Raw genomic sequence first — 27,668 nt, forward strand, 5'->3', positions numbered from 1 at the left:
TTTCAAGAAAGAAATTCCTTCACAAAAAAAAAAAACTGCTGAAAAAAATCATGCAAGGGGGTCATGCAGGAAAAAAAATCGAGCAAATTCTTTCTACCATGCAGGTTCTGTGTTTTTGTGTTACAAAAATTCGTGCGCAAGCTATATTGCCCAGCCAAAAGAAATTATTATGGCCCGGAAAATTGCCCAGCCTCCTCGAAAAAATAATGGTCCGGCCCTTAGTAAACAGTTCAACAAGCGAACACAATGGAAATCACAGCCATGAACGCGGCTTGGATATCTAATCTCTTCTGAACATAGATTTTCACGATTTTATTTCACCTTATACTCCGAGTTATAACTTCGATATGGATGATATATCCAACACTCGAGAGACTGTATTTCATCACATTTCAGATACTCCGAATTTCTTTAAAAAAGCTCCGCTCAACGTGGTATTCAGTTCAACTTTTTTTTCAGTGTTTGTTAATGCGATAAAACACTGTCCAAAGTGTTTGATGTATTACGGTCAGTTTCTTTAGGGACTGCACTTTCAGGTTAAAACTTCGATTTTAGTAGCTTTTAGCAAGCATTCTTCCATACAGCTGTCGTTTAACCGTTCCCATCAGGCTTTGCTTTTCTTCAGGTAGCTCCCCGTTGCTTTCGGGTACTTGCTTATTTGGCAAGCACCCGCCGCGGTTTAATATTACCAACGCATTACAGCCCAATACTAGCGCTGCGCCGGCGATGCTATAAATGTTAGCGGCGTAATCCAAGAACAGCAGCTGCAAAATGAAGGCTAAAGCGATGTCCAGTGTTCGCACAAGAGCGACCACGCCTGCCTTCTCCAGCTGTAAGGATCTGGTGAGGAGTGTCTGGCCACCTACAAAAATAGTCGTTTGCATGTAAGTTAGAGACTGCTCAGTCACAGTATTTTGAGCTATTTTGATCGGATTCAAAATTATCTTCAGTTTGAACGAAACCTAGAAATAATAACTTATAAAGATAGAAAAACACCAGAAGGATAACAATAAACACTAAAGAAACAAGGATAGTCAAGGATGGAAAAGAATGACACAGATTACAAACGAGGAACTTGAAAAGTTTTGGCTTAAGTATCCAAGATACGCAAATCGTGACGTAGCAATAAAGTTCTCGATTTCTCGTGTCTATGACGATAGATAATGTAAGATATCTTGTAAGGAGAGAATGCGTTTTGATTCAACAACGCTAACTAGTTTCAGAACGGCTAACAAAGCCTGAATAAACTGAATTTGAAGACAAACTTAAGTTTGCATTCTGTTTTGAAAATTTGCTGTCAGTTCTGCTTTATTAACTACTTGTTAACCAAGAGTGAGGTCTTTACGGGAAAATCTCAAACCGGGACCTTAATTGCCGTATTGACCGAGCGATAGCAGATCAGTACAGATCAGAGGTTTGAGATTTTCCAGTAAAGACCGAACGTTTGAGGTTTTAAAATAAGTTATTTATTTATGAATGGCTTTTTGCTTTGTTTTTGGAGGCCCGTAGTGGGTCCATGGGCATTACGGGAGAATAATTCCGCAAAATTATACGGAGTCTCGCGCGATTGTTATAAGACAAATTAAGCCCAGCTCGCGAGGAGTCTATTACTGCAGTCTGTGTCGAATTAGCCTCGCTGGAGCATGTGAGCGCCGGCGATTTATTTCCACTTATTTAAACGAAACATACGACTTGGCTACAAAACATAGCCTCCCGCGCACTTACCAAGACCACATACGCCAAGCCCCAAAAGGAACCACTCGTGCCAGCGCCCGCATATGACACTCTGGAAAGAGCCTGATGCAAGGATCGCTCCTGTCGTGAGGACCACACTGGAGAGGCCCACATAGAAAACTGGTACCAAAAAATTGACCCCTTGAAGCTTCCTGATGGCAATTAGGGCGATGGAGGTCAAAATGGCACCACACAAGGCAACAAAGCTGGCAGTGATCTGTACCAAAATAAGGTCAGTTTGAAACTGTTTATCAAAAGATTACAAAATAACCCAAAGAAAATACGCGGGCTGTTTGGTCAAAAATCTTACGAGCTCGAGATTTCTATCACGTGAAAGTTGACGAAGGTTAGCCCGAGTCAACTATCACGCATAGAAATCGAGAGCGAATAATCTAACTGTTTTAGTATAAATCTACTAGTCCTACTAAACTTAAAATAATTCTCTTCGCAGACACCTCGCGTAACGCAAAGAAGCGGCCGTCATTTTGTTAACAAGCGCGGCCTTACAAAAAATGCTCGAGGCTGCACTCCATTCAGGGGAAGCCCAACTCGCAATACTCCTAGGCATTCCGAGCTACATTACTTGTAACAAAAATTCGGACGATTTTTAATTTCGGACAAAAAAAGAGTGTGTGAAAGTAAAACCGTAGGAAATTGTTAAGCGTCCAAAATATTTACAGAACAGTAAAAAACTTTTAACTGGTTCCAAAGCCCTTAGATTCCTTTATGGAGCGAACTTGAGTTGAGACACTGTCTGAGACGTGTAACGGCTTGATAGAATTTGTGTTATTTTCTCGTCGGTGTACCTGTAAAACTTTGAGAGTGCAGTAAAAGTATCATTTTCACAGATGTTGTTTTAGTCTTGTTCGTCTTTTGTAGGGGTAAATTCACCTTGCTATGTTTCAGCAAAGTGTCCCAAATTTTGGTCCGACATTTGTCCAAAATGAGATAAATAGTGTCCGAAAATTGAATGTCCCAGATAAAATGTCCGAAAGTTTTTGCAAGTAATTTATGGCAAACATACAGCGCTAAGCGGCGCAAAGCATAATAAGCCACCTGAGGTTGTAAAGATTTTTCCCTGTCGACACAAGTTATAATTAGATTAAACAGAGTTCTAGATTTTACACGAAATTTCTCATTCACTTTCCAAGGTTCCTGGTGTATATTTGCGTATGTATGGGGAACTGTCACAAACCACAAACTGGTCAACAGTGATTAAAAAACTAAAACAGTCAATACACACTCAAACAGTTAGGCGACAAGAGTATGGAATAGAATCGTCAAGAATTAACCGGCCATACCTGTTCTAAGTCGGTCTGTTCACTAGCGCGCTCCAACGGTCTCGCAAACAGAAACGTTGGTCTCGCTATGAGAACCACGCCGGTAAAACACAGCAACGTCGCCAGCGCGTCAAATAAGCCCCACGCCTCCCCTAGAAGAAAATGCGCCAGTACACCAGTGAATATGGGTGAAGAAAACACGATGACTGTAGCATCCGCCAACGGCATGTGCTGAAAGGCGTAAAACTGGCAGCAAAGAGCCAAAGTTCCCGCTATGCCGCGAACACACAAGAACGGCAAATGTTTCGTGTCCCCAAACACTGGCACCTCACTGGAAATCAACGGGGGCAGGACGAAAATGACTTGAACCAGGCTGCGAAAAAAGACTACCTCTTGAGGCGGAATTTCTTGTAGCAGCTTAACAAGCAGGGAGGAAAAAGCGAAGAAAATGCACGAAAACATGGCGAGTATAACACCCAGTATTCTCTTAAGAGGAGAGAAATCCTCCGTCTTTTCATCTTTTTTTGCGTTTTTGTTCCTCTTGCGTGCCATTTAGAAAAGCGACTTCGTTTCGTGTAACTCTATTTCAAGAAAAATATAGTAGAGCGAGACTGCCTGATTCAGAGTGAGTTACGCCCAAGAAAATCCGAGAAAAAAACCGCAAATTCTAGAAAGGCGAATGATATATTTCGCATCTCTTTGTCGACCTTATGGTGAGTTCCCAGAGGTAGAATTCAAATTAATTTGTTTGTGAGGACTGGGGAATTAAAGTACTTTCAAATTCTGATGTAAGCCAAAACATAGGAATTACATGATGCGCGATTTCAAAAGAACTTTAACGCCGTTTTTGAATATCTTCAAAAGGTAATTACACGTAAACTGAGAAATAAACAGCTGTTTTGAGAAGACGAATCTCATTGAGTTCAATCAAGACAATCGCAGTCATTACATTTGTATAGTGAGGCCCATTTCCGCTACACGGAATTTTTTAGCGGTTCAGATAAATGTGGTTTCCGGGTTAATTTTGATCCGTGCTTGGGTAAACGGGGAAGGGGTAGGGGAGGGGAGGGATGGAGGAAACGCGAAGGGGAAGTCCTCTTTCCCAGTCTCCCTACCTTCGGCCGTCGTGGGTATCATCTTTATCCTACCCTGCGAGACAGGAGTTCCCTTCTCTTTCTGCCCGGAGAAGGGAACCTGTCTCACAGGGTATCTTTATCCGAACTGTTACAATATTTCCCTGTACAAACTGCACCTTTCGACAACAGTTTAATGGTTAACATGTTGTGGTTTCAGAATAAAGTAGACAAAAATATCTCAGGGATGCAAGCCATTTTCTTGCAGACCTTCTTCTTGGCAACACGCACATTTTCTTTCCGTGTCTCAGGTCACATGTAAACAGTTTCAGCAAGGGATGGTGGAATTTTTTTTCCCGTGATGAATAAACCCCACTGGCAGAACAACTTAAATTTCTTCTTGAAATGAAAAGTATGACAGCACAAAACAGGGGCAAGATGAAAGAACCATGACAAAGCGACAATTTCCTAATTCGTTGACAAATTATAAGTTCTCGTGGATGCACTGTTTATTTCAATCTTTGTTCTAGTCGCAAAATGGAATTTAAGGTGTAGTCCCAGTCAGAGAGCAGTGTGTTACTTTACTCACTTGTGAAAACCAGTTGCCCTCCTGTGAAAACATTAATGAAAGCAGATTGAAGGTAGTCCACCGTTTGCTCATCAAATCATATTTTCCAAACCTTATCTTAAACCTGGTTTGACTGCTGACAAGATAAGCCAAGCTGTTGAAAAGCCACAAAATGGCTAAGAGCACATTATGGTTTTATAAGTACACTAAATAAAGATATGAGCAAAAACTCTATTTTTAATGACTCCATAACAGGGTTAATACAAAATTTGACAGAGGGATGACTGACAACACACTGCCATTTCCATTGATGGTAAAATTCATGTTCAGAGGTAATCAAGCCATTATGTCCATTGGAATAATACAACTTGTTCTTGATGCTTTCAATAATATTCTACGTCTCAACTGGAACCCACTTTAATTTCCAGGAAGCCACAGTTATTGAGGACTTTGTGAATAGTGATTGAAGACTGGTGAAATTATTCCATAGGTTTAAGGCCATCATGTCTGACCACAATCTTGTACAGGACACAACTTGTGTAAAGCCACCATCCCTGCTATCACGTCTGCATCTACTTGGATCTTGCTCGCATCTTTCTCCTTTTGCGCTTCAGTCTAGCAAGTAAATAAATGGATTGTGTGTTATCAGCAAATGCAAACCACATGACGGCAAAATCAACTCCTCAAAAAGACACTACAAGACTTATTTTCAGTTCACAAGAATTCCTTGCAGCCAGTAAGTAAGAACAATAATTAATGCAAGTCACTGGGATAAGTTGTAGCTTGCAGAAAGAAAGGTGAACTTACTCTTTTCACAGTCTGAGCTACGTTTACGAAAGCCAATTTATGATGTAACGTTGTAACTTTGGGCGACAATGTTGCAGATTTGTAAAGGGGAGGGGGTAGCTGGACATCATTCGTTGAATGCTGGTAGCAGCAAGAATATTACGATAAAGGAAATTTAAATCGTTACCAGAGCTAGCAGAAGGTCAGGTGACGGAAATTTCGAAATGCAAATTTATTGCGTCTCGATTTATAGCTAGAACAGTTTACAAGGTGTTTCAAGCTTTTACCAACGACACTTATCGAGTAGAGAAGTCACAGAAATTTAAGCTTACAAATAAGTTTACATTAAGCTGCATCGATGAAATAATCTGCGAAAGCAGTGTAGACGAAGTTCATACCGCCTTAAGGATCGTTTCATTTGGTTGTAGTGTCTTTGCTATCGTAAAAGTAAAGACTATCAATTAAGCGTAAAAATTTTATGCACTAACCTTCGCATACGCTTTTTCCTCCACTGAAATGAGAGCAAAAGAAAAAGATACGATTAACAATTTAGAAAACCTCATGCACACAACAGCTGACAACAGTCTTTGTCACAAATAGGAGTCTTTTTTCTAGTGAGCAGTATTTACCTTGTCTCTCATATTGTTGTCCTCTAGTTCACTGTTATCAAATGAAAATCATACAATGATAAGTTAGTGTCGATGGCCTTATAATAATGAGATCAACAAGGATTTCAAAGACCTTTTCCCGTACCAACCTGCAAACATGGAGGACGAAAGAGGACCTTCGACGAGCAACATATCCCGTATGTAGTTCCCGAAGATTCAGTTCCAGGCTCCAATCGGCCAAGTATTTTACCAAACACGCGTAAGAGTGATGAGAAAACAACCGGATTTTTCTGTTTCACAAATGAAAGATTGGACAATGAGTCTTTCGAAAGATATTAAACCGCAGTCGTGGCGTAAAAGCAAGTTGCGCGGCGAGCAGTTTGAGCCGCTAGCTTCTCGCTAACATTTAACACCTTGATAAGTAGCCGGGATAAGTAGCTCAGTGCGTGGTAGGTTCCATCCTGCTCGGTGCCATGTAGTAGATGAAAGGACAAGCATTACATTGCGCGCAAGTGGATTTAGTCAGTTTTGAAGAAACCTTTGAAATCTAAGCCCAACTACCGAGAGCCTGGAAGAGGCTACATCTAATTTTGCTGAACAGTCCAAATAGTTCCAGCCTTGTCCTTCCGGGACGCAACATTATTTTTTTGAGAGGGGGCGGGGGGGATCGATGGGCAATTTCTTAAAAGGGTCCTGCACACCAAAAACTGCTGGAAAAAAAAAGAAAGAAATTCGGGCAAGGGGAGTTATGGTCAAAATCGAGCAAGTGCTTACTACTATCATAATTATTTTGATTTCTCCTGTTAAAAAAATCCTTGCACAAACTATTGCCCACCAATAAAATCATGCACAACCGAGAGAAAAAAAACGTTCAGGTCCAACCCAGTCCCCCCCACCCTCTCCAAAAAAAAAATAATGATCTGTCCCTTTGCTCTCCTCTCCGGTTACCCTCCTCTCCTCGCGCGCGAGCTCGGAGAACACGTACGGGCCTGGGAATGGCATGTTGCCGTTTAGAAGGGCTAACGATCGAAACATCGGCTGGAAATCTAAAACAGCCGTCAGCTTAACCCATGGGCTAGAGGTTGGAATCCGACTTAAATTTGCACGCGCCTTTGAGGATTCTGCTCAACTCCCTGTCCCTCACAGAGTTTTCTTTTTGGCGAGAAGCGATCCCCTGTTATATGATCAAAACAAATGAACAAAGTTTTCAGAACTGAGTTTTATTAAATGATAACGATTAACTCGTTTTACAAACACCATATGGTCCAATAGCAAACCTTTCACCGGTGTAAATAGGATATATTTTTTTCGTCCACACAGGACAATACATTGACAAAATTAAGAATATGAATTGGTACAATTTTCTCTCGCAGGTGTTCATTTCCTTTTCATCAGCAGCCCTTCATTTTCTCATAGCTCATTCAATGAGAACCAAAAAGTACGAAATATTAACCTATGTAACCTATATCAATCTGCAAACCTTCTCGATCTCCCACCCTGCTCTCCCCATTCTCCTAGCGGCTTCACCGCTCTCTTCAGATACTCGACTCTGCCGTTGGAATAAAGGACAAGGACTCGCGCGCGAGCCCCACCCTCTTCCCAGTCTGTAGATTCATGTGTATGGACGCGTCCAGGTTATGTGCGACTGGTCAAATCGTGCACCCAGATCTTTCTCCCCCAGCGTACGGGAGGAAGACTGCGTGACGAGCCCAAAGAGGGCTTGAGTAGGAGGCTTCGGGCATGGCAGATCTGAGCTAAGTACAAGATTTGATATGAACTTATATATATATTTTTTCCTTCTCATTTGAAGTTAACATTTTTACAGTTTATTTATTCATTTCGTTTCCTATCTGCTGTATTTGAGAGAGCACTAGTTTCCTTTGCGGCCTATTGGAAGCGTGAGGTAAAGCTCAATAAGAAGCTTTGCGTGACGCCCCAGCTACAATGGAGATTGGAAATGACGAAATAAATACGGTGACAATTCAAAATCGTCATGTAATCACTTGAGACTCTAATCCTGAACCTTAGCTCAGAGTGTCAGCTGTCATAATTAATTTTTTACACAATTCTTTTAATCGCAAGTCATTTTCTTTAAATTCAATTTAACTGAACTTGAAAATTAATCTGTGTTTAATGTAGCTTTCTGTGTCACTACTCCAGTATCCCCAAAATCTATAGCAGGCTTCAAACAAAATTGGATAAAGTGACCGAAAGATCTGAGTAGGGCACCTTCGTAATAGAGGCGCTTTCAGGAGTTAAACATATCTATGTTCTTGTGGCTTGTCACGCAATCCCGTGTCATGCATCTCTTTTTAATGTCACTCAGTTTAATAGAGAAGATTGTGTGACAAACAACTTGAAATCTCCTTAACAGGAAGACCGTACCCTCCCACGCAGACGCTCGCAGGGCTCGTCATGAGTTTCTTGTCTTTCTTGTGCGGGGAAGGAAAGGGTGACGCCCCCTAAGAGTGTCTGTTTGGGAGGCTAAATAACAGGTTACGCTGATCTGTTCATTATTTATTTAAAACCCTGCACACAGGGACCATTGACATAGATAAAATACAGATTTTACTACTTGAAAGTAATAAAACGCGTCTACGCTGACCTTAACGTTTGTTTGTGTTGACCAGATTTTTTAGCTCTACCACTTTAAAATGGTCTCCGCAGTTCCTGGCACAGCTTTGTGCTGCCTTTAGGCCCCTCAACGACACAGGTTGATCCAGAGACTTTTTTGGCCAATTGGGCCTAAAAGATGGGATGTCAAAAACTTGTTGGCCATTCAGGCATTAAGTATTTTCGCGAGTAATGGAGGAGGCCCCAGGCCCTCTCTCAGATTCACCATTGCAACATAAGCCTATATATGACTATACATGAGAAAATATAAGCCTCAGATAAAAGTGTTGCGAGATGTGATTGGCACAGACAATGCAAAGCCAGTTTATCACGTCTGACTATATTAGGTCTACCATAATGATTATTATCATTAGAATGGGTAATCAAATGATGACACGTGAAATTTGGAAATAATTTCCGCGTGAAATTTTGACAAAACACAAGTAAAAATACTTCTTAATTCTACAGGTATACCATTTGATTACCTTTCAATATCATGGGTGACAAATTACGTTTACCATTGTGGGTTTTTGATTTGTTTACTGTATTGACAAAATTTCTGCCAGATGTGGCCAGGGCAATTTCGTAATTTCATAAGTGAAATTATAAATTAGGGCTGAAATTTTGCACCAAAATTAAGGCATAATTTGCCACCAATGATATCAATGAAACACTTAACTCTCGTAACACTTATAACTGCAGGTAAAAAACTGGCAGATGAAGGTAAAATGGTTTGAAACAACAATTTTAGTCAGAACTGCCCAAGGCTGTGCTCTAAGACAAATTAGAAAGAGCCTATAGGTTCCTAATCATGAAATCCTGCCTGCCCAGCACTTAAGCTTAAATGAAAAGAGTAATTTTTGCTAGTCATCATCAAAGGCAAAAGTTAGTTGCCTCTGGCACCCGGGTGCTTCTAGAGCACAGCCTTGAACACTACAACACATGTTTTTTTGCCTAAAGAATAGAGTAAAACAATATGAAGGCAAAAATAATAGAAAGCTGTTTCAGTAACTCTCCATCATGCCCAATTAATGCAATGACCTCTTCTATAAGGAATCCAGTAAAAAAAACAAAAAATGTCACAGAAATTCAACTGGTCATTTCTTGAATTTATATTTTTTAACTCTTCACTAATATTACCAAATAGTTGGTTTAAAATAGCAACCAGACATCAAAACTGCAAAGCTTTTTTAACATAACAACATTATTTAGAATTCAGTTACTTAATTTCATGTGCCTACCTTGTAACAAGGCGGGTATTATAAATAGAATTCACTTGAAGTTTCCTAGAGTGTCATCTTCCTATACTAACCTCATTAATTTCTTTCATGGGAATATAACCATTGACTCTCGGAGGGACTGTTTTGTCTAAGTGTTTTTCAAGTTCTTGTTCAGAATGATTTTCTTTCTTGGATTCCATCTGATTTTGTGCATTTTCAACTGACTTTGGGATTTTAATTTCAGAATCACTGCTTTCCTTGCTGTGATATTCACCTATCCCATTTTCTACTGACTTGGTTCCATTTGGGTGCCTCGCAGGTGCTGGCCCAGCACTTGGCCCATCCTTTCTATCTCTCTGAGGGCCCCTCCTTCTGGGTGGCCTGTTAGGTCTTTGAGGCAATGCATCCTTGTTTTCTCCCTCCTCTTTCTCTGGAACATGGTTTTTCTCACCATTTAAACAAGCTGCAGAATTGTTGTCTATGTTAGTCTTCAGTCCATCCTCAGCTGGAGGTTCTGGTGCAATATCTTTCTGTCCATTGTTTTCCATTAGACCATCTCCCTTGTTAGTACTCTGGTTCTCGTCATGATTACCTTCTCCTTTAACTTCTGTTTTCACTTCTTCTTTTTCAAGATGATCTTTTTCAGGGCCATTTTCTTGCTTTTCTCCTGGACCCTTGACATGCTTATCTCCCGAGCCCTTTTCTCCCTGGGCCCTCTCACTGAACATATTTTGGTCCCCAGAGGCTTCTCTCCTACCCCCTCTTCTTCTATTCCTATTGCCACGCCTTTCGTCCCCACCCTCCCTTGGTTCTTGCAACCGCCGAGTTCTGTTTCCTGATTTTGCGTGCTCCTCAACAGTCACAGATTTTTCTGACGTAACTTTCTCAGAATTACTTTTAGGTCGTTTGTCCTTATCAAGCTTAGCCTGCTGATGTGCTTCAGCTGAATGAGTAGCTCCATTTTTTGCTTTGTCACCCCTCTGGTATGAAGTTTCAGATTGAGAATTTCTTTCAGGTGGTCTGCGTTGATTAGATCTCTTGGGATTTCTGTTTGATTGGTTACTGTTTTGCCTGTCCTGTTGAGAACCTCTTGGTTCAGCTGATCGGTTGGGCCCTGTCCTCTCTCCCTGCTGATTGCCTTCCTTTCTCTGTTGTCGACTTTGTGGAAGTGCTGTTTGTGATCTTCGTGATGTTTGCTGTTGATGCGGTGCTTGTAAGGCTGAATTTGGTCTGTCCTTCTTGTGGTCAGGTTTTGGTTGATTTTGTCCTGAATGACAAACCAACAAACAACCTGATTACAAAACTACATTCTTAAACAATGAACACCACCATCTAAACCATTTCTGATGTCTATATAGTAAGCTACAGATCAAGTTATTTCCTATAGATTTATAAATCAATTTGTAAATGCTATGAAAAATGAAAAACGTTTCAAATCAAATGTGATGGAAGTAAAGCAAAATAATAATGTTGTTCCATGGATGCAGTAAGAATCTTCACAAACTGAAAAAGCAGTGTTTTTTTTCAAATGTGGATATTTGTAGGATCCCAGTGATCAAGCAATCAGTGCAAGTAAACAAATTACTCGCTCCCGCAAACCTTCTCAAGAAACAAATGTCTGAGATTTGAAACAACAACAAAAATGTATTTACCTTCTGGGTGTTTTCCAGTTGAAGATGACAAGCCCTATGAAAAAGCATAGCAAAAGAGTAAGTAAGTATAACACTACACACGAGTAAAAGTTCTCATTTCCATATGAAACATTTTGCACTTGTCAAGGCCTTATTTTTTTTGTAACATCAGTTAAAAAGTCAATCATAAATCCAAGGGTGCAGGAGAAGGGGATGACAAGGTCATTGTAGACGATTCTAAGTATACCCTCAGGGTTCGAAAAAGTGCCACCTGGTCCTCCAAGACAAGTAGATTTTCATGCTCAGCAAGTAAATTTTTGTTCTAACTTGTCTGATGGGCAAGTCAACTGTCAACTAGATTAAAAAAGTCAATCTCGTTCCCAGAGCCCACGTGTCTTTTGGTCAGCACCAAGACACCGAGCTCTGGAATAATCAATTTCCAGACTCCAAGATTTTAGGAGTTCCGGTTTCACCACGCATGCGTACCTTGGTTTAAAACATGGTAATCTTGTTCCCAGGGCCCACGTGTCTTTTGGTCAGCACCAACCAAAAGACACGTGAGCTCTGGGAACGAGATTTCTATTTTTTAAACCAAGACATGCATGTGCCATGAAACCTGAACTCCTAAAATCTTGGAGTCTGGAAATTGATTATTCCAGAGCTCCGTGTCTTGGCACTGACCGAAAGACATGTGGGCTCTGGGAATGAGATTGAAAAAAGTAAACTAAGACTTGCCTAGGGCAAGCAAAATTTGAGAGCTGCATGTCCAAAAAGGAAGCTGAAATTCAACTTATTTTCAAGCCCTCTACCCTATGAGCAAAGCCTACTTCAATTTTCTCCTTCCATCTTTCTAGATCATGGGAGACTCCGCTGCCATTTAAGGAAAGAAACGAGGGCTAATATGTAGAAAAAATAATTGTTTTTTAGCTTAAATTCAAGATGACACCTTCAACTTTGTAGTTAATAAACATCAGTTTCTTACACAGCAGATATTTGGATTTTCAAATGACACTTCTTCCGTCTTACATTGTGTGATGACCCAAATAATGGCTGCAAAGTCTAAGACTTAACCAAAGCACCGGTACTTTGGTTAAGTATCACAGAGTTCTATCAGTAGCCTTCCTAATAGAACATCACAACCTGAAACTGAAGGTGCTTTCTATTATGCCAGACCGACTGGTCAGAGACCAGTGGGATTAACCAAGCAAGACAGGAACAACATTTTCTGATCACACCAGGCCAACTGAGAGGAATGGCTCTTACCATTTTTTATTCCTTTCCCGAATCCATCACTTAAGTGAAATCCACTCAAGAGAAGTAGGGCAATGAACTTGTTTGTCAAAATGAAATGGCAAATTTCGGTCTGACCAATCTGACTGATCAAAGTGGACCACCTCAAAAAGTGGTCCTGAACATTCCGGTTGGACCGAACCAAAATGGACCATTCCATTTGACTTCCGAACGAAATTTTCCAAATTTTTGGCATGATGGAAAGCACCCTGAAAGTCAGTCGTTAAAACCCTGATCAACATACTTGTAGCTGAAGAGCTGCTTGAAGCTTTGCATGGAGTTCTGCCACCTCTTGAAGGGCCTTGTGGTTAGATACGGAATTCTCATCATTAGCTACAGTGATAACAGGAACAGTAATGTTAGCAGGAACTGACAATGAGTCTGATTTGCCTGATGGGACAGTTTCTGTCACTTTCTTATCAGCATTGCTTCCTTCTGACTTCTTGGTAGGCAGTGGAGGGGGGTTTAACGTGACTGGACTATAGCAGCTCTTGATAGGCACAACTGTAAAATAAACAAACACGAATTAGACTCTTTCAAAAACTTGGACTAGCCTGCACAAAGAATTCTGCCTTATTACCTTTGAGTTAAGTTCATTTGCATGCAGGCTTCTAAATGAGTACTTAAGCTGGTCTTGAGTGGTTTCTCTTAATCAAAAGATGCATTATTTGCTTTGGTTCTGCATTGCTATGCAAACCAATTTCGCCACTTTTTCTTCCAGTCAGGAGTAAACCCAAAATCAATTGCGAGTAGAAACTTTGCATGAAGTTCTTTGACCAAGAGCTTACTAGTTCCTGTCATATACACTGTACATGCAGACATCTGCTATTATTTTTTTCTGTCTTCCAGTACTTGAAGGAGAATGAGATCTCTGAAAGTAAACAGGCCTCTAATCTAACCTGAAGGTTTGTCATAACCAACCAATTTTCGGGCAAAGAGGAACAATTTATGGTAAAGCGTGAGAGTAGAAACACACAGTAGAAACAGTTGATGTGATTTAAATTTTTGAATAATTTTTACCTTCTCCAAAATTTGCAATCACTGACTTCAGCTTATCCCTATCTCCAACAAAACGGGTCGTTCTGGCCAGCTCCTCATCAATTTTCCGCTCAGTAACAAAATTCTGGTAAAATAGATGATATTGTTGGTAAAATTAGTGCTGCCTAAGGCAGCGATTACATGTTAAATACTAATTGAGGATCTTCAAAGTTAACATCGGAATTAGAAATAATTATTTTAAACAGGAAGATAATTTAACAGCTTGGTACAAATTTAGTAATACTATTGTTCTATTTAAATGATTATTTCTCACTTATTTGCAGATTTCAATTAACTTCTCAAACTCATTAACATTCATAATTCATCATGGTTAAACAAAGTCAATCAGGAAATTTGGAAACACTGTCCACTGTGTTTAGTATATCACATGCATATTGATAACAGCATAATGAAAACACCCAAATATTCTTCACCACTCTTGGTCAATCACTGCACACTTGAGACTTGACTGTTTGACCTGGAATCCAGTGCGAGTAACCATACATGGATTTGGCCAATGTGTTTGCATCCCTGTTGCCACCCAACTGGGCCATGTGATAATTTACTTGGGACGTGACAAACCCATTTGTACATACCCCCTTGCAATCAATTACCTGTGACAAATTGCACATCAACAACCTCCCCAACGAATCATCACCTGGTCTGAATTTGGTGGCAACAAGCATGTAAATGCATTAGCTGAATCTGTCTATTTGGTAGTAAATTTAGTATGCTTCATCTGCATAAATTGATTCATTTATTATATTTAATATTTATTTTTTAACGGTAAAGTGTTATTCAAACACAGGCAAAATAAATAGAACAGTACAGTATGCCACACCTTTATTTCACTCCTTAGCTGCGTCACTTCAGCCTCCTGCATTCCACCAACTCTGTCTGATTTCAGCTTCAATGCTGCTGCATTTTCTTGCCTTTGTTCCAACAATTCAACTGCATATCATCAAAAATGTTTTGGCATTAAATTGATCAACTTCTGGCTTGTTTCACATTGAGAATAAAGGAAACCACTGACATCTAAGTCATGTAGCAATGTAGATCTTCATTCTCAGTCCCAGGGTTTAAACAAATCAACAAGACCAGTAAGATTAATGATTTTGCTTTGGACAGACTTGCTTTCACAGTAATCGCATGTAAGCAGGTTATAACCCAGTGTGGATAAACTATGGGGATAGTCCAAGAGGTGTAATGTTGAAGCCACATGTGCACAGACTGTGCATGTAGAAATTGCAAATATCTGTTCAATCTTAACAAACACGTTAAAATACTTGCCTGGTTCCCTCCCAAAAGTTACTGTGATGGTAAAATTTAACATCTTTCCAACCACCAAACCCTACACAGAAATTACAGTTTTTGTAACTATTTGCCAATTTTGTTCCAGTGCTGTTCTATGTACCCATAACATGTCCTTAGTTTGCACTTCCCTATCACAGGTACTTTTGTCAAGGAGGGGGTGAATAGGTTTTTGGATCGATGGATTTGGCCTTAAAAAGCGCACAGATTGTGGATTTTTGTGGTAAATCGAGCGGATTCGCAGATTTTGAAAACACAGTGGATCGTGGATCAGCTGTGAATTTTGGCCCAGATTCTGGATTGTGCCTGTCTTGATGTTCAAGTCTTGGGTCCTAAACCAAATTTGGGTCATGGATCTTTCTTCAGCCTTGGTCGTTATGTTAATGAGTTCATCCAAATTATTTCTTTTTTTTGCACAAAGCTTATTTAAACTCAGGTATAAGACTGTTATTGGAATTGTACTGTGTTATAGTCATCAAGCATGTTGCCTTCTTCACTATTTGTGTGAAATTAACAATGGCATTCACATTTACCAGTTTGCCTTTGAACTTTCACCCTTCTGTTTCTGGATGTGGTTGAGGTGTCAGTTTGAACTAAAAGATTGGCAGATCTATGGATTTGGTGAAAAAAAAAAGCATGGATCGGCAGATTTGCATACCCCTATTCGCCCCCTCCGTCAAGAGAGTTTAAAAAGTTTACACAACACTATAAATTTAAAATAACTCAGTTACTAACCTGCCTGCCTCTTAAACTCTTCCATTTGAGCATGAAGATGAGCTTCCCTGTCATTTAAACTGAATGCAAAAAAGAGAAATGAATAATGAGCTTGAACATTTTTGGGGGCATAAACAAGATCATATGACAACACAGCAAAACTTTACTACAGCAAGTCCTTTATACCTCTTACTAACCGAGTTCGAGGTACATACTGTAAGTTACAGACCAAGTTTTTTCCCCATCAATTCATGGCACAAGTGTGAAGCGTGTGGGCCATAAATTGAAGGCAAAATAAGAGGATCAATAACTTACAGTACGGACCAAGAAGGCAAGGTTAGTAAGATATTTATTATATCTCTACTGTGTGTCTGATGGGTTTGGGAATGACTTCTATTCACACGGAACAGCTTGAAATTTCTGACGCACCATTGTCTTAATTCTTGAAATGTCTCAGCAATTGATTTGAATGACTTGTCACATTCCTGTAGAAAGAAGGCAAATGATTATTACTTTATAAAAAACAGTCAACACAAACCAAGCATGCAGTAAACAACACAAGATTCTGACCACGTTCACACTTTCTACAACACTGATATACCTAAAGATGATTCCTCAGAAATAAAAGTTGTCAAACGATTTTGTTAAAAACTTTCTCTGAATGTTCCCTATCAAGTACTGGAAGGAGGAAAAGAAAAAGAAGGAAATCTCTTGATGTTGTTTATGTGCACAGGGTCCTGAGCGACTGCTAATGACATGAAAATCAGTTGTTTTGAGCGCACGCTAAAGATGCAAAAATCAGGTGCACTAGGGATACATGTATGCAATACAATTCTAAGGAATTCCCATGGAAATAAAGTTGAATCACAGGCTTAAAGTTACAGCTAATAAAAGTATGGAAGCAATTATTTACCTCTTCCAAGAGAAGCTGAAACCTTGGAAGCGAAACACTGGAGCGCTGCAGATCTTTTACTGTCTTTTTAAGAGCATCGGGACCAGTTGAGGTCATCCTTTCAAGTTTTGCAGGAGAATGGCTGTTATGACTGGGACTACCTTGTGAATGCTTGGATGGAAGTTCAGGGTCTTGAGTGGCATCAGACGGCTGGTCAGAGTTTGAAGAAGGAAGGGAGACTTCTGAGCTTGATGGTGATGGTGGATGAGGCAGCTGCAGAGTAGGAGATGGGGAGATGCATTCCAGACTTGTGGTCACTGCTGATAGTGGCTTTTCTGGGTCATCTTCAGTTGTGACTGTTACATCTGGAAAACGATTTGTTACCTAGCTGTCAGATGCTAGTATCATTACTTGTGTAGAATTGTTATAATAATTCCAGGCTTTAAGTCTTACTTTTGAATATCTTAGTGCTTTACCATATCTTAGCCCTTAGTTATTACTTAACAGTACTTTAACTTGCAATGTGATTATTAATATCTCAATTTGGGATGAAACCACTTGCCCGTCGCCCGTAGTTCCACTTCAGTTTTACACAAGTTAGGATGTTATTTCTACTGTCACTAAGAGTGCAAGCCAAGTTGTTCATGCACTTTTTTTTCAGTCTGTTTTGAAAATACCCACTTCTGCCAATATTCTCTTTCCACTTCTTACAGGATTTTGGGAGAATCCAGGAAAAGTTTGATATTCAAAATACAACCGGATTCAAACTCAACCATTGTTTGGATTCAGTGTTTGGCAAAATCCATGGTGAAGTGCAAAATAAGGTAAAATTTGTAAAATGTGTGATGTGTGACAGTTGATGTTTGGAAACAAAATCAGATTGAATTCTTGTGTGCTTGTCATACATGTATGAAACCAGACAAGCTCAAACAGCAAAACAATGTTTTGAATGGAATTGAGTGTGGAAAAGTTGGCCATTCCTTGGGAATGGAAATAATAGAAGAAATCAAATTGCCAATTTTAGTTAATAAAAATTATTATTTCTTTACTTTGTTATGAATACTGTGCAACTGGTTTGAACTAAAATTTCAAAATGGCTACACCTATATACAGTCTATGATTTGACACGTTGAAACAAATCACAGGATATTTGGCAATTTTTTTAGAATCACCATAGTAAAACAAGTCAAAAGAATACAATGTTAACTACAACACCTTTAATGTTGTATGGATCTAGTTGTGAAACGCCATCATCTTTCTGTGGTATCGCAGCAACTTCTACCGTCTCTGGTTCATCATGTTTTGCCTGCTTCTTCTTGTTTCTCTTCTTTTTTGCATTCTGGAAAGAAAAATTATAAAAGGTACATGCAGGTTTGGATCTCCACTATGCTATGCAATATAAGCTCAAAGGCTGGATAATGCTATCCAATGGGTTTAAAATTGTAATCCAGAGGATAAGTGTTAACAAAATAAACCACGCTATCCACTGGATAGTGATTTATCTGGTGCATAATGTTATCCACCTTTTGCACAACCCGGGCCAGGCGGTTTCATTAACATTTTCAGCAGGAAGGCAATTGGTTCTCACAAGCAAGCAAACCTTTTTGATTTGAACTGCTTAAGGTGCCTATTAGTATAAGCACTATCATTTTTTTAAGTTCAAAAAGTATTGACACATTCTTGATCACTATGATGAAAACCATGACCAAGTCGAAGAACCAGTCAAAACTTAAAAGGATATGGGTCTAGCACATTTTGTGATGTCATTTATCAATAAGGAGATCGCACCCATACCCTTAACCATAATTTCAACCATTACCTTACCCAATTTAGAGCTGCAACAATACAATTTCTCATGATATGACACATATCTCGATAAAAGTGCCATGACACGATACAGTGTACACGATACGATACATCATTAATTTCATACAACTGACAGGTGACCTAATCTTGACGATGGTGCCGGCTCTAGATCTAAATCAGTTTTTCTGGAAGACATCTTTGAGACGATATTGCAAAGAAGAGCTGCGAAGAACAGGCAAACCATGTGTCTTGTCTTTTCTGCCTACAAACACCAATTAGACTGAAACAACATCTGCGAAGATGATAGTTTTACTGCACCCTGAAGGTTTCGGAATACACCGATGAGAAAAAACACAAATTCTATCAAGCTGTTACGCATGTCAGGCAGTGTCTCAACTAGAGTTTGCTCCATAAATGGACACTAAGAGCTTTGGAGCTACTTTCAAAGTGTTATTCTACACCGGAAAATAATGTTTCAGATGCTTAAAATTCTGGGTGCTTAAAAATTTCAGATGGATTTATCTTCACACCCTGTTTTGGTCCAAAATTAAAATTGCCTGAAATTTTTTGCACTATCGTATTCTTCTTTGATGTCATTAGCCCCACTCTCAGTTCCCCTTAGTTGAGTGATTAAAACTTCTTGTAGCATTTTGCTCCCTATAATACAAACACTTAATACAGCTATAAAAATTTTTAGGGCTATACACACTTTAAAGAGACCCTTGTTTTAAAGCCTGTGAACTTTCAAGGTTTCAGTCATATTTGCAGACATCTGCAATGTCTTCAGTTAATCATTCCCATGAAGAGACCAACAAAGAAAGGGTGTAAATCAGGAGAATGAATCAAGGAGTCCATGCTATTTAAAATTATGCAATTTTCCATAATTTATATATAATTGTTGCAAATGCTTGAGACTTTCTACCTATCAAGTATTTTATCGTGTATTTTTTCAAGTATTTCTTAAAAAACCTGTCTTTCACCTACCACAAAATTAAATGATGCGCATGTTAAGGCATAAATTATGGGGTAATATTAGCTATCATATCTCTTCTGCGAGCATGGTAAGCTATCTTTTTAAATTATTTTTTTTTCGAAACAGTGTTTGGTAAGGAACGTTCAGGGAAAGTTTAAAAAAAAATCGTTCCACAACTTTTATTTCTGAGAGATCACCTTAACCTCCTTTCTCCGGTTACCGATACAGTATCCAGTGGCCTCCCCGAGGCATAATGAATCGACCACTGTTGAGAGACCTCAGCAAGACTGAAACATATGGACATATTGATGCAGGACAAAAAAAAAATCTTGGCCTTTGAAGAGCTAGAAGTAACCGTTAGTGGACTGTAAAGTGGAGCATTGAAAAGCTCTTTCTCACAGGCTCAAGGTTTCAATCTCGACTAACTAAAAACGACATTTTTCCGCTTAACCGTGTAGACTACCGGAAGTTAAAAAGTGTGTGGCTTTTTTCAACAGGCGAACTCGTACGTAGGAATTTATTTGGTCGGAAATCACCAAAAACATCGCAGCTACAAAACGATATCGATTTTTTTTAGTGGAGTATCTTACCTTACAAGACGTCCTAAGTAATGTGAAGGACTACACGACTGAATTTTCCGGGTTTTTTATCTCACTGCAAATCACTCACTTTTAAATCTTCTTCAAACAAAACTAAAGATTTATTACAACGGAAGAAAGTTTCAAGGTATAAGCTTAAATGAACTTCAGCCGCCGGCTGTTAATACAGTGGTCGTTTCTCACCTTGAAATACGTTTAGATATACAGTGACCCTATTTAAATATTTAATACAACCTCAACGTCGCAGTGACGTGACAAATAATTCAAAGACCCGAAAATACTAATAAAGTGCCAAAAAGTTATTACTCTCCGAACCTTTGACTTTCCTCCCTGGATATTCCACTCTTTCAAGATATTATCTGCCTCTCCTAGAAACAAACGAAAAAAATACGGGAAAATAAGTTTTCGTCGTTTGGAAAATTGTTGGAATATGACATTCTTCACTGCGTAGAAACGGGATAGACTTGTGTCCACAGAGACTAAAGTTTTACTTTCACTTCTCAAAAATTGTACCTCCCGTTTAATCTAAAATCCGCTTGTATCCGATAAAAAAATCGAGTATTTCTTACTTTAAACTAGTTGTTGACGAAATAAATAAAAACCTTACCATTGGTGAAGCAAGCAATAGCTGCTTCCACATTGTAATCGCACGATTGCAAGACTAAGGTTATGTCATCTTTACTTCGAAGCGGGAAGGCTTCTCGAATGAATCCAATCTTTGAATAGTAAAGAAGAAAGAAGAATTAAACTTGTCAGCATTGAATACAACCAGATTAATTCACAGATTTACCATCTGTAGTGATTAACGACCAAGTAAACTTACTTCTGTCTTCGGATTTGAAGAACTAGTTCGCTGAGCGAAATTCAAGTCTGCAAGAACTTGGCCGTTTCGGGTGTCAAAGAAATCTTTTCCTAGAAGACAGAACCATGAAATATTGTCATATTTCGCATCCAAGTTTTCTAGGAAATGCAACCGCTTTCCCAGTAAAGAGATAGTTTACGAACCTTGTTTCGCAGAGGTTTTTTTCGCCATTTTGACCGGCGGAGATATCTGTGCCGGGCTGAGTAAAACCCGCTAACTACAGCGCCGATTGAAACTTCCCACTGTGATTGACAGAGGAATTCTCCTTGCTGGTAGGTGGCAAGAATATGGATTTCGATCACACCGTTTGAAGAAACAACTTGAAATTTAAAGGAGTTAGCATCCTGTTCTTCTTTCTGAGACCTGTACGTCGTACAACCGACAAGACGTTGAAAAGAATTTTAATTTTTATTTGCTACATGATGACATTTACGGGAAAAAGTAGTTGAATACATATTATTCGCCCTCTCAATTCTTATTACCAGCCTCGTTGTGATGATATTTACGTTACCAATACCAATGCGTTTATTGTATATTGTTCCAATCAAGACATTCTTTATACAGGGATCGCCTTACAAACAAGCACCATACCTTAACGAAAACAAACAATTCCGTATCAAGATCAAAATATGTAAGGAGGATTTATGAATTATTCACATCAATGACCCTTTTGTCTAAAGTTGTACCACTAACATCTCCATTCACGCTACAGTCATCCTTCTACGCACATGTTGACTTGCACGGATACTCATTTCCACCAGGTTATTCTTTACAGAATCAAAATCACTGTCCGAAAAGATTTATCTCGATTACTCGTTCTAGTATTTACGTGTAAATTATACAATAATATGTGTCGCGTGACCACAAAACATCCGGTGGCCTTTCCAGTTGGAAAGGTACGTTTCAAAACAGTCGTCAGTTGACTGGGAAGCAGTCAGTGAACAAGGGATGAACAGAAAAACAGTTTCTTTTTTCTCTAATCCTTCAAAAGCTTCTACTTTAAAATCAATTCTCAGTGACGTGGTTTTTGTAACGAAGGAGTAATTCGGCTTCCTGTTTCAGCGCTGGCAGAAGCCTGATCAATCTATTTATATAACGTTTGTTTAATGGCTGTTTCAACAAATTTCTGGTTGCTATCCGGTACTTTTTGACAAATCTCTACACACTGATGAATATTTTAATGACCTTTTTCAATCGTGGCAGTTTTAGTTTCACACGGCTTCAGAAGCTGACGACAAGCATAAAACGTTACTTCATTCACTTAGCTTTTTGTTGATGTTTTCAATTCTACTGATTCGATCACAAACGAGGTGAGTACTTAATTCATTGAATGATACCATTGATCATTCAAAATGTTCTTCTTTATTTAATATCACAACACAGCAGGGCCGTTAGTTTGAAAACCAACCACTCAATTATGTGACAGAAACTAATTTATTAAAAAATACTGGTTTTGTAAACCCATCATAGTCACTTTATCTTCACATGACCTGCTGCTTCAAATCATGTTTCTGTCGTTTTTAGACTTTTTCTCAGCTTGAGCTGCATTTCAGTGTGTTTCAGATTACAGTTAATGATTCTCTTTACATGCATATCAGTTTTGTCTCCAGAGGGTCCCTCCCCCTATCAGTAGGACTTTGGAACAAGAAAAAGGCAGCAGGGCCTTGGCAAGAACCCCTCTCCCCCTGATGGGGGGAAGGGAACAACATTGATTTAGTGAAAATCTTAGTCCAAGAATCTAGTCAGTCGAATCAGGCACTCTCCAAAGCCACCTTATTTCTCGTGCCGAGGCCCATGCCCACCAGCTAAGAGGAACAGTTGGCTGTGGAACAAGAATGTCATTCCTTGAGAAAAATTGAAAAGGACAGGTCCAGGGGAAAAGATTGTTTGCTCATTGGATAAACATGATCTAGAAATTACACCGGTTAAAACCACAAGGAAATGATTGCCAGAAGAATGTACCTATCAGAAACAAAAGGGTAGTCTGTCCCCCGGGGGGAGTTGGGCCTCCCATATAAAAAAGACTGGGGTCTTCATCAGAAATTTCGAAAAGAGCCTCCAGGAGGTACCAAGATCCTATTTTGTGGGCATGATTGAAATTTTTTTAACCCCTAAGAGGTACCAATTCTAAAACAACACATCATCCCCTCTCATATTTTGTTGACTCAATATCCGATAAGGTACACTGAAAAAGCTTCTGCTGTGGACCTTTTGAGGCTAAACGCCTTACATGCAAGAGGCAACAAAACCACTTTTTAAACCCCTAAAAGAGTATAATGAGCACCCCAATCCTTTTTCTGTGGGAGTCCCACCCCTTCGTCCTGGCCCCAGGCTTGGTTCACCACTGCTTGACGTTATGCAAAAAAAAAAAAAAAAAACGCAAAAAAGGTTCTTAACTAATATCCCAGCCCATGCATGGTCTTATAACCACATTTGAATCAACTGTTGAAGTTAATAATTGAGTTCACTCAAATGGGATTGGGTTCGGCATATGCAAATCAGGTCCTATACTACAAGACAGTAAAAATAGAAGTTGGGAAATCTGAGAAATGCAGGAGGAAAATTTAGGTAGCCTATGCTACACACAAACAAATTAAACTGAAATTTCACTCATTTAAGGGCCCTGTCTTCCCCTAGAATTGAGAAATGCTGGCTCAAATGGACGCATGCAAAAGATGAACCACATCAATGACATATCGTGGAGTCCCACACAGCAATCTTGTAAAACAGTACTTTAAAGCGTTTTTCTATTTGTTAAAATTTACTGAGCTTACTCAAGTAAATATTTCATAAAGTTTAATACGTTCTTTTCATGTAGCAAAGCAAGATCAACCAAGCTTTTCTAACATCCATGTATTAAACACAAGATATCTTGAAACAAATAGTAAAAGTTTGATTTTTTATTGCAGCTATTTTACAAAGTATTTACAGAGAGAGAGAGAGAGAGAGAGAGAGAGAGAGAGAGAGAGAGAGAGGGAAGAAAGAAAATTGGCCACTGCATTGGTCACCGTCTCCAGAAACAGAGGACAAAAGTCTATTATTACAGAATCTCAACTTGATGATGTTTATACTGTGCCACAAAAAAACTTATGTAATGTATTTAGCTTATTGCATGATGTAGAACAAAACAACAATAACATTTTGATGTGAGTGTTGGAGGCAAATATTTGGTTACATCAGTGCTGAAGTGCTTTCTCCTTGGAAAACTAAGAAAAAATACTTTCTCCATCTCAGTGACCTTACTTAATAAAAGCATATGGATTGACATTATATTGTCTAAACTCTGCTTTATTCATATAAATTATTATCCATCTATGTACCTATTATGTCACTCTTTTAAAAAGTCTTTAAGAATCTTTGGTATAGGTAATTCGTCTAATTTGTCTTTATCCTTCACCCATTTGAGTATTTCAGTCCTGCAGATCTCCTCCAAAGTCCCCACTGTCAAGTAAAATCCAAACAGTAATATTTTGTACACATGTATATTGTGGAGAAATACCATAATCAGTATTCACAGGGGCAGCAAAGGGGGGGGGGGGGGGGGGTGTTGTCCATGTACTTACTCTTACTTCTGCGTTTTACAACATCTCTTCTATTCTACCAAATAGAAGGTGTACGATATCCTGTCAGAAAATATTGTATTCTGTTGGTCTACAAAACTGCCAGTGTATGTATCAGCGGATCGCAAGTGCATTCAGCAGTTTTTCTAGACCTCAAAAGTGCATTATTTTCTTAGGAAACATAGGAACATCATCTTCCATTTGGTTTTGAATATAGACCACTTTCATAAATGGCGGCCAATAATTATGAATTATTTTGCAACTATTAAAATTAGCCTTACTAACCTCATTTTGAAGTTGGTAATTCAAAAGAATTTTACTCTGAAACGAAGTTAGTAAGGCTACTTAATATGCATAGAAAAGAATTTTAAGTTGGCAGCCATTTATGAAAAGGGTCTATAGCATGATAAAGAAAAAATATTTTCATCTGAGAAAGGGCGGTGATTGCACAGGCAATACATCATCCAGGACATATGTGCTCTATAATTCCAGCTTTGCATTGCTCGGCTTCAATAGTGGGCACACAGCAGCTATGTTTTAATAGAAATTGAATAATCTGTCCATAGAACATGTTCAATAGCAGTCATACTGGTGTCCCTAAACAATACACAATTTTTGTGTAAGAATTTCAGAAATAATTTCATGTAGCTAAATGTACTTTAGGCTAAGTTAAATGTGAAACAAGATTGCTGGCCAGCAGTCTCCCTCAGAGTGAGTTCAGGGTGGCCGGGAGATTTGTGTAGGGGCACCAGGATTTAACAGCTCGGCTTTGGATGTCAAATCATTCAGCGTGTTTTTTGCTGCTGGGCAGTGCTTGTTAAGCTTTTCTCCCAGCCCACCCATCTCCCTTTGGCTTGAGGGTAAGTATGTGGTAAGTATCCCGTGTTTCCACTGTTTTTGCAGTGTCATGGTGCCTGGTGGTCGTCGCTCACAGGGTTGTCATGGATACCCGATGTGCTCAGTTTAGTTTGCTTTTGGGCTCCACCATCCTTTCAGGCACCATTCCCCAAGCTCATCGTTTGTTGATGAGTTTAACCAAAGGGGAGAACTTTATTGTCTGGAGACACAAACATGGGGACAATGCCACAACATTTAAGTGTATTTATTTAGTAAACTGCCTATTAATCGAGAGTGAGTTCTTTAAAGGAAAATCTCAAACCAAGACCTTGCTGTATTGATGGAGTGATAGCGAGGCCAATACAGCAAGGCCAAGGTTTGAGATTTTCCCGTAAAGACCAAACATTCAAAGTTGATAAGTTGTTTATTATTTTGCTTTGTCTTTGCAGACCCATTATCAGCCTGAAGGCATTACAGAGAATAATGGCCCATCATTAGCCAATCAGAGCATATGTTATATTGGTTACAAACATATATAACATATAATAATAATTATTCTAAGCCACGGAATAGAACTTCTTTTTAAGTAACTGGTAAGGAAGTTCTTGTTCTTGCTAGTCTTAATAAGGATTGAACGAGAGCAAAGTTAAAAATATAAGCGTTTGTGAATACTCACCTCCAAAATATTTCAATGAAACTTGCTTTGTCCTTCCGTAAACATCAAATACAGCAAATATGTCTTTTCTTACAGGTATACCAGAGATTGCAATGCCTTGGGGTACACCATTAACATAATAAATTAAATCACCAGTACTCAACACTTGAACTCCAAGAACATCATTAACTTTAAGTGAGTGAATGCTAAAAGAATATTCTTTTTCTATTTCTCCATTGTGTATGCGAGTGCCAGACAGCATCCAGTATTCCTGACCTTCTGGTGTGAACAAATCTGTTGCGGCTCTAACTACTCTTGTCAGATGGCAGTTGGGGTTGTTTGTAGTGATGCCAAATCGCTGACAAATTAGAAATGAAATTACTAATTAATTAATAAAAACCAAATCAAGATGCTACTTGCAAGGCTAAAAAGTTAAAAATTAAAAGAGAAACCAAATGTCATTGTTTAGTGAAACAAAAGCTTTCTTTTGTTCCTTGTACAACAAAAGATCTCTGAAAGACGCCACTATGAAAACTGAGTATTTTGCAGACATTATTTCATGAAAACAAAGAGCAAACCAGCAAAAAAAAAAAAAAAAATACAGGCCAATGTTTTTCTATTAAATTACAAACCATTCAATTATATCAAGGACTCTCAAACTGTGAATCCTTGACTAATTTTGGGACATTTTGTGGGATATTTGACACATTTCCATGACTGATTTGGCAAAACTCAATATGTACTATGTTTTTTAGGGTTGAGAAGGGGAAAAATCGATGACAATCTCCTGGAATTCACATTTTTCAGGTTGGCATCTCAGTACCCTTTTTCTCTAGTTGCCTTTGCAGTCACCCTATTTGGTTGTCATGCAACATATCTTTATCTCCCATGCTAATGGTTGCTCAAACCTGAATCCTAATGATCGCCCCCCCCCCCCCCCCCAACACCTTTCCCATCAGGGAAAATCATGTAAATTGGTGTTTGACTTTTTCAAATGAAAGAGAGGAAGTTAACTCACTCAGGGTAACTCGGGAGGGGGAAGCAGGGGGGGGGGGTAATCTCGGGTACCTGAAACCACACAAATGGGGCCTTGTTTTGCACCCCCACCCCCCCAGTGAGTTTTATAAATTTAATTATAAAATAACATGGGAAAACACACCTCAGAATTTCATTTAGTCTAAATCACAGTAACATGATCATCAACGAACCTAAAAATATTTCGGATAGTGATCCATACATGGGGCAAATTTGCAAATGCATAGGAATTGGGAATTGGGAACTTCAATTGTTCAGTTAGTTTGTAATAAAGAGAACTCAACTAATGGCGACAAAAAATTGTACTAAAGGAGAACAGCTCCCTTAGCATTTCATGTAACCTTTACATACCAAAGATCCTGCCCACTTTGATTCCAATTCTTCAATTTTAAGCTGAAACACCTCCCCAATGTGCAATGGCCTGTCGCTAAAAACCATTCCATGGTCGTAGGTATCACCTTCTCTTACAGCTCTCTGATTGCCATTGGTGAGTGTTATGTTACGTCCATGCCTTTCGTGGAAACCTATAACCCATTTCTCAGGAAGAACAGGCATTAATATCTTTTGTCTTGTTATAAGTGCG

General features: G+C 39.0%; 3 protein-coding genes and 1 long non-coding RNA gene across 5 annotated transcripts; 1 reads left to right on the top strand and 3 right to left on the bottom strand.

Annotated features, from left to right (window-relative positions):
* Nucleotides 1–297: 297 nt before the first annotated feature.
* On the bottom strand, nucleotides 298–6,273 carry LOC110063525 (solute carrier family 35 member G1-like). Its single transcript, XM_020770524.2, has 6 exons — nucleotides 6,199–6,273; nucleotides 6,071–6,101; nucleotides 5,930–5,952; nucleotides 3,036–5,270; nucleotides 1,726–1,951; nucleotides 298–862 (listed from the first exon to the last, which is right to left on the bottom strand). Exons 4-6 carry the CDS (start codon nucleotides 3,564–3,566, stop codon nucleotides 552–554), a joined length of 1,068 nt encoding a protein of 355 aa, XP_020626183.2. The 5' UTR covers nucleotides 3,567–5,270; nucleotides 5,930–5,952; nucleotides 6,071–6,101; nucleotides 6,199–6,273; the 3' UTR covers nucleotides 298–551.
* A 980-nt stretch (nucleotides 6,274–7,253) lies between these two features.
* LOC110063477 (uncharacterized) lies at nucleotides 7,254–21,277 on the bottom strand. The gene is made up of 13 exons (XM_020770462.2): nucleotides 21,142–21,277; nucleotides 20,960–21,048; nucleotides 20,744–20,852; nucleotides 20,452–20,504; nucleotides 17,974–18,097; nucleotides 16,780–17,123; nucleotides 16,296–16,351; nucleotides 15,888–15,946; nucleotides 14,683–14,792; nucleotides 13,824–13,926; nucleotides 13,048–13,307; nucleotides 11,535–11,568; nucleotides 7,254–11,149 (listed from the first exon to the last, which is right to left on the bottom strand). Exons 1-13 carry the CDS (start codon nucleotides 21,167–21,169, stop codon nucleotides 9,957–9,959), a joined length of 2,562 nt encoding a protein of 853 aa, XP_020626121.1. The 5' UTR covers nucleotides 21,170–21,277; the 3' UTR covers nucleotides 7,254–9,956.
* Nucleotides 21,278–21,558: 281 nt separating this feature from the next.
* Nucleotides 21,559–23,968, top strand: LOC149113214 (uncharacterized). Its single transcript, XR_016206714.1, has 2 exons — nucleotides 21,559–22,308; nucleotides 23,636–23,968. It is a non-coding gene; the product is annotated as an uncharacterized LOC149113214 (long non-coding RNA).
* On the bottom strand, nucleotides 23,884–27,640 carry LOC110063478 (neuralized-like protein 4). Of its 2 annotated transcripts, none has more exons than XM_020770463.2 (3): nucleotides 27,437–27,640; nucleotides 26,072–26,408; nucleotides 23,884–24,439 (listed from the first exon to the last, which is right to left on the bottom strand). In XM_020770463.2, the coding sequence occupies exons 1-3, from the start codon at nucleotides 27,638–27,640 to the stop codon at nucleotides 24,327–24,329; spliced, it is 654 nt and encodes a 217-aa protein (XP_020626122.1). In that variant the 3' UTR covers nucleotides 23,884–24,326. The 2 variants fall into 2 exon arrangements, with proteins under 2 accessions (XP_020626122.1, XP_020626123.1); XM_020770464.2 differs by lacking the exon at nucleotides 23,884–24,439 and adding an exon at nucleotides 24,536–25,615.
* Between the last annotated feature and the right edge of the window lie 28 nt (nucleotides 27,641–27,668).

This window comes from Orbicella faveolata, unplaced genomic scaffold (genome assembly GCF_042242905.1).
Source record: "Orbicella faveolata isolate gen_17 unplaced genomic scaffold, um_ofav_v1 contig_15, whole genome shotgun sequence".
Lineage (NCBI taxonomy): Eukaryota > Metazoa > Cnidaria > Anthozoa > Scleractinia > Merulinidae > Orbicella > Orbicella faveolata.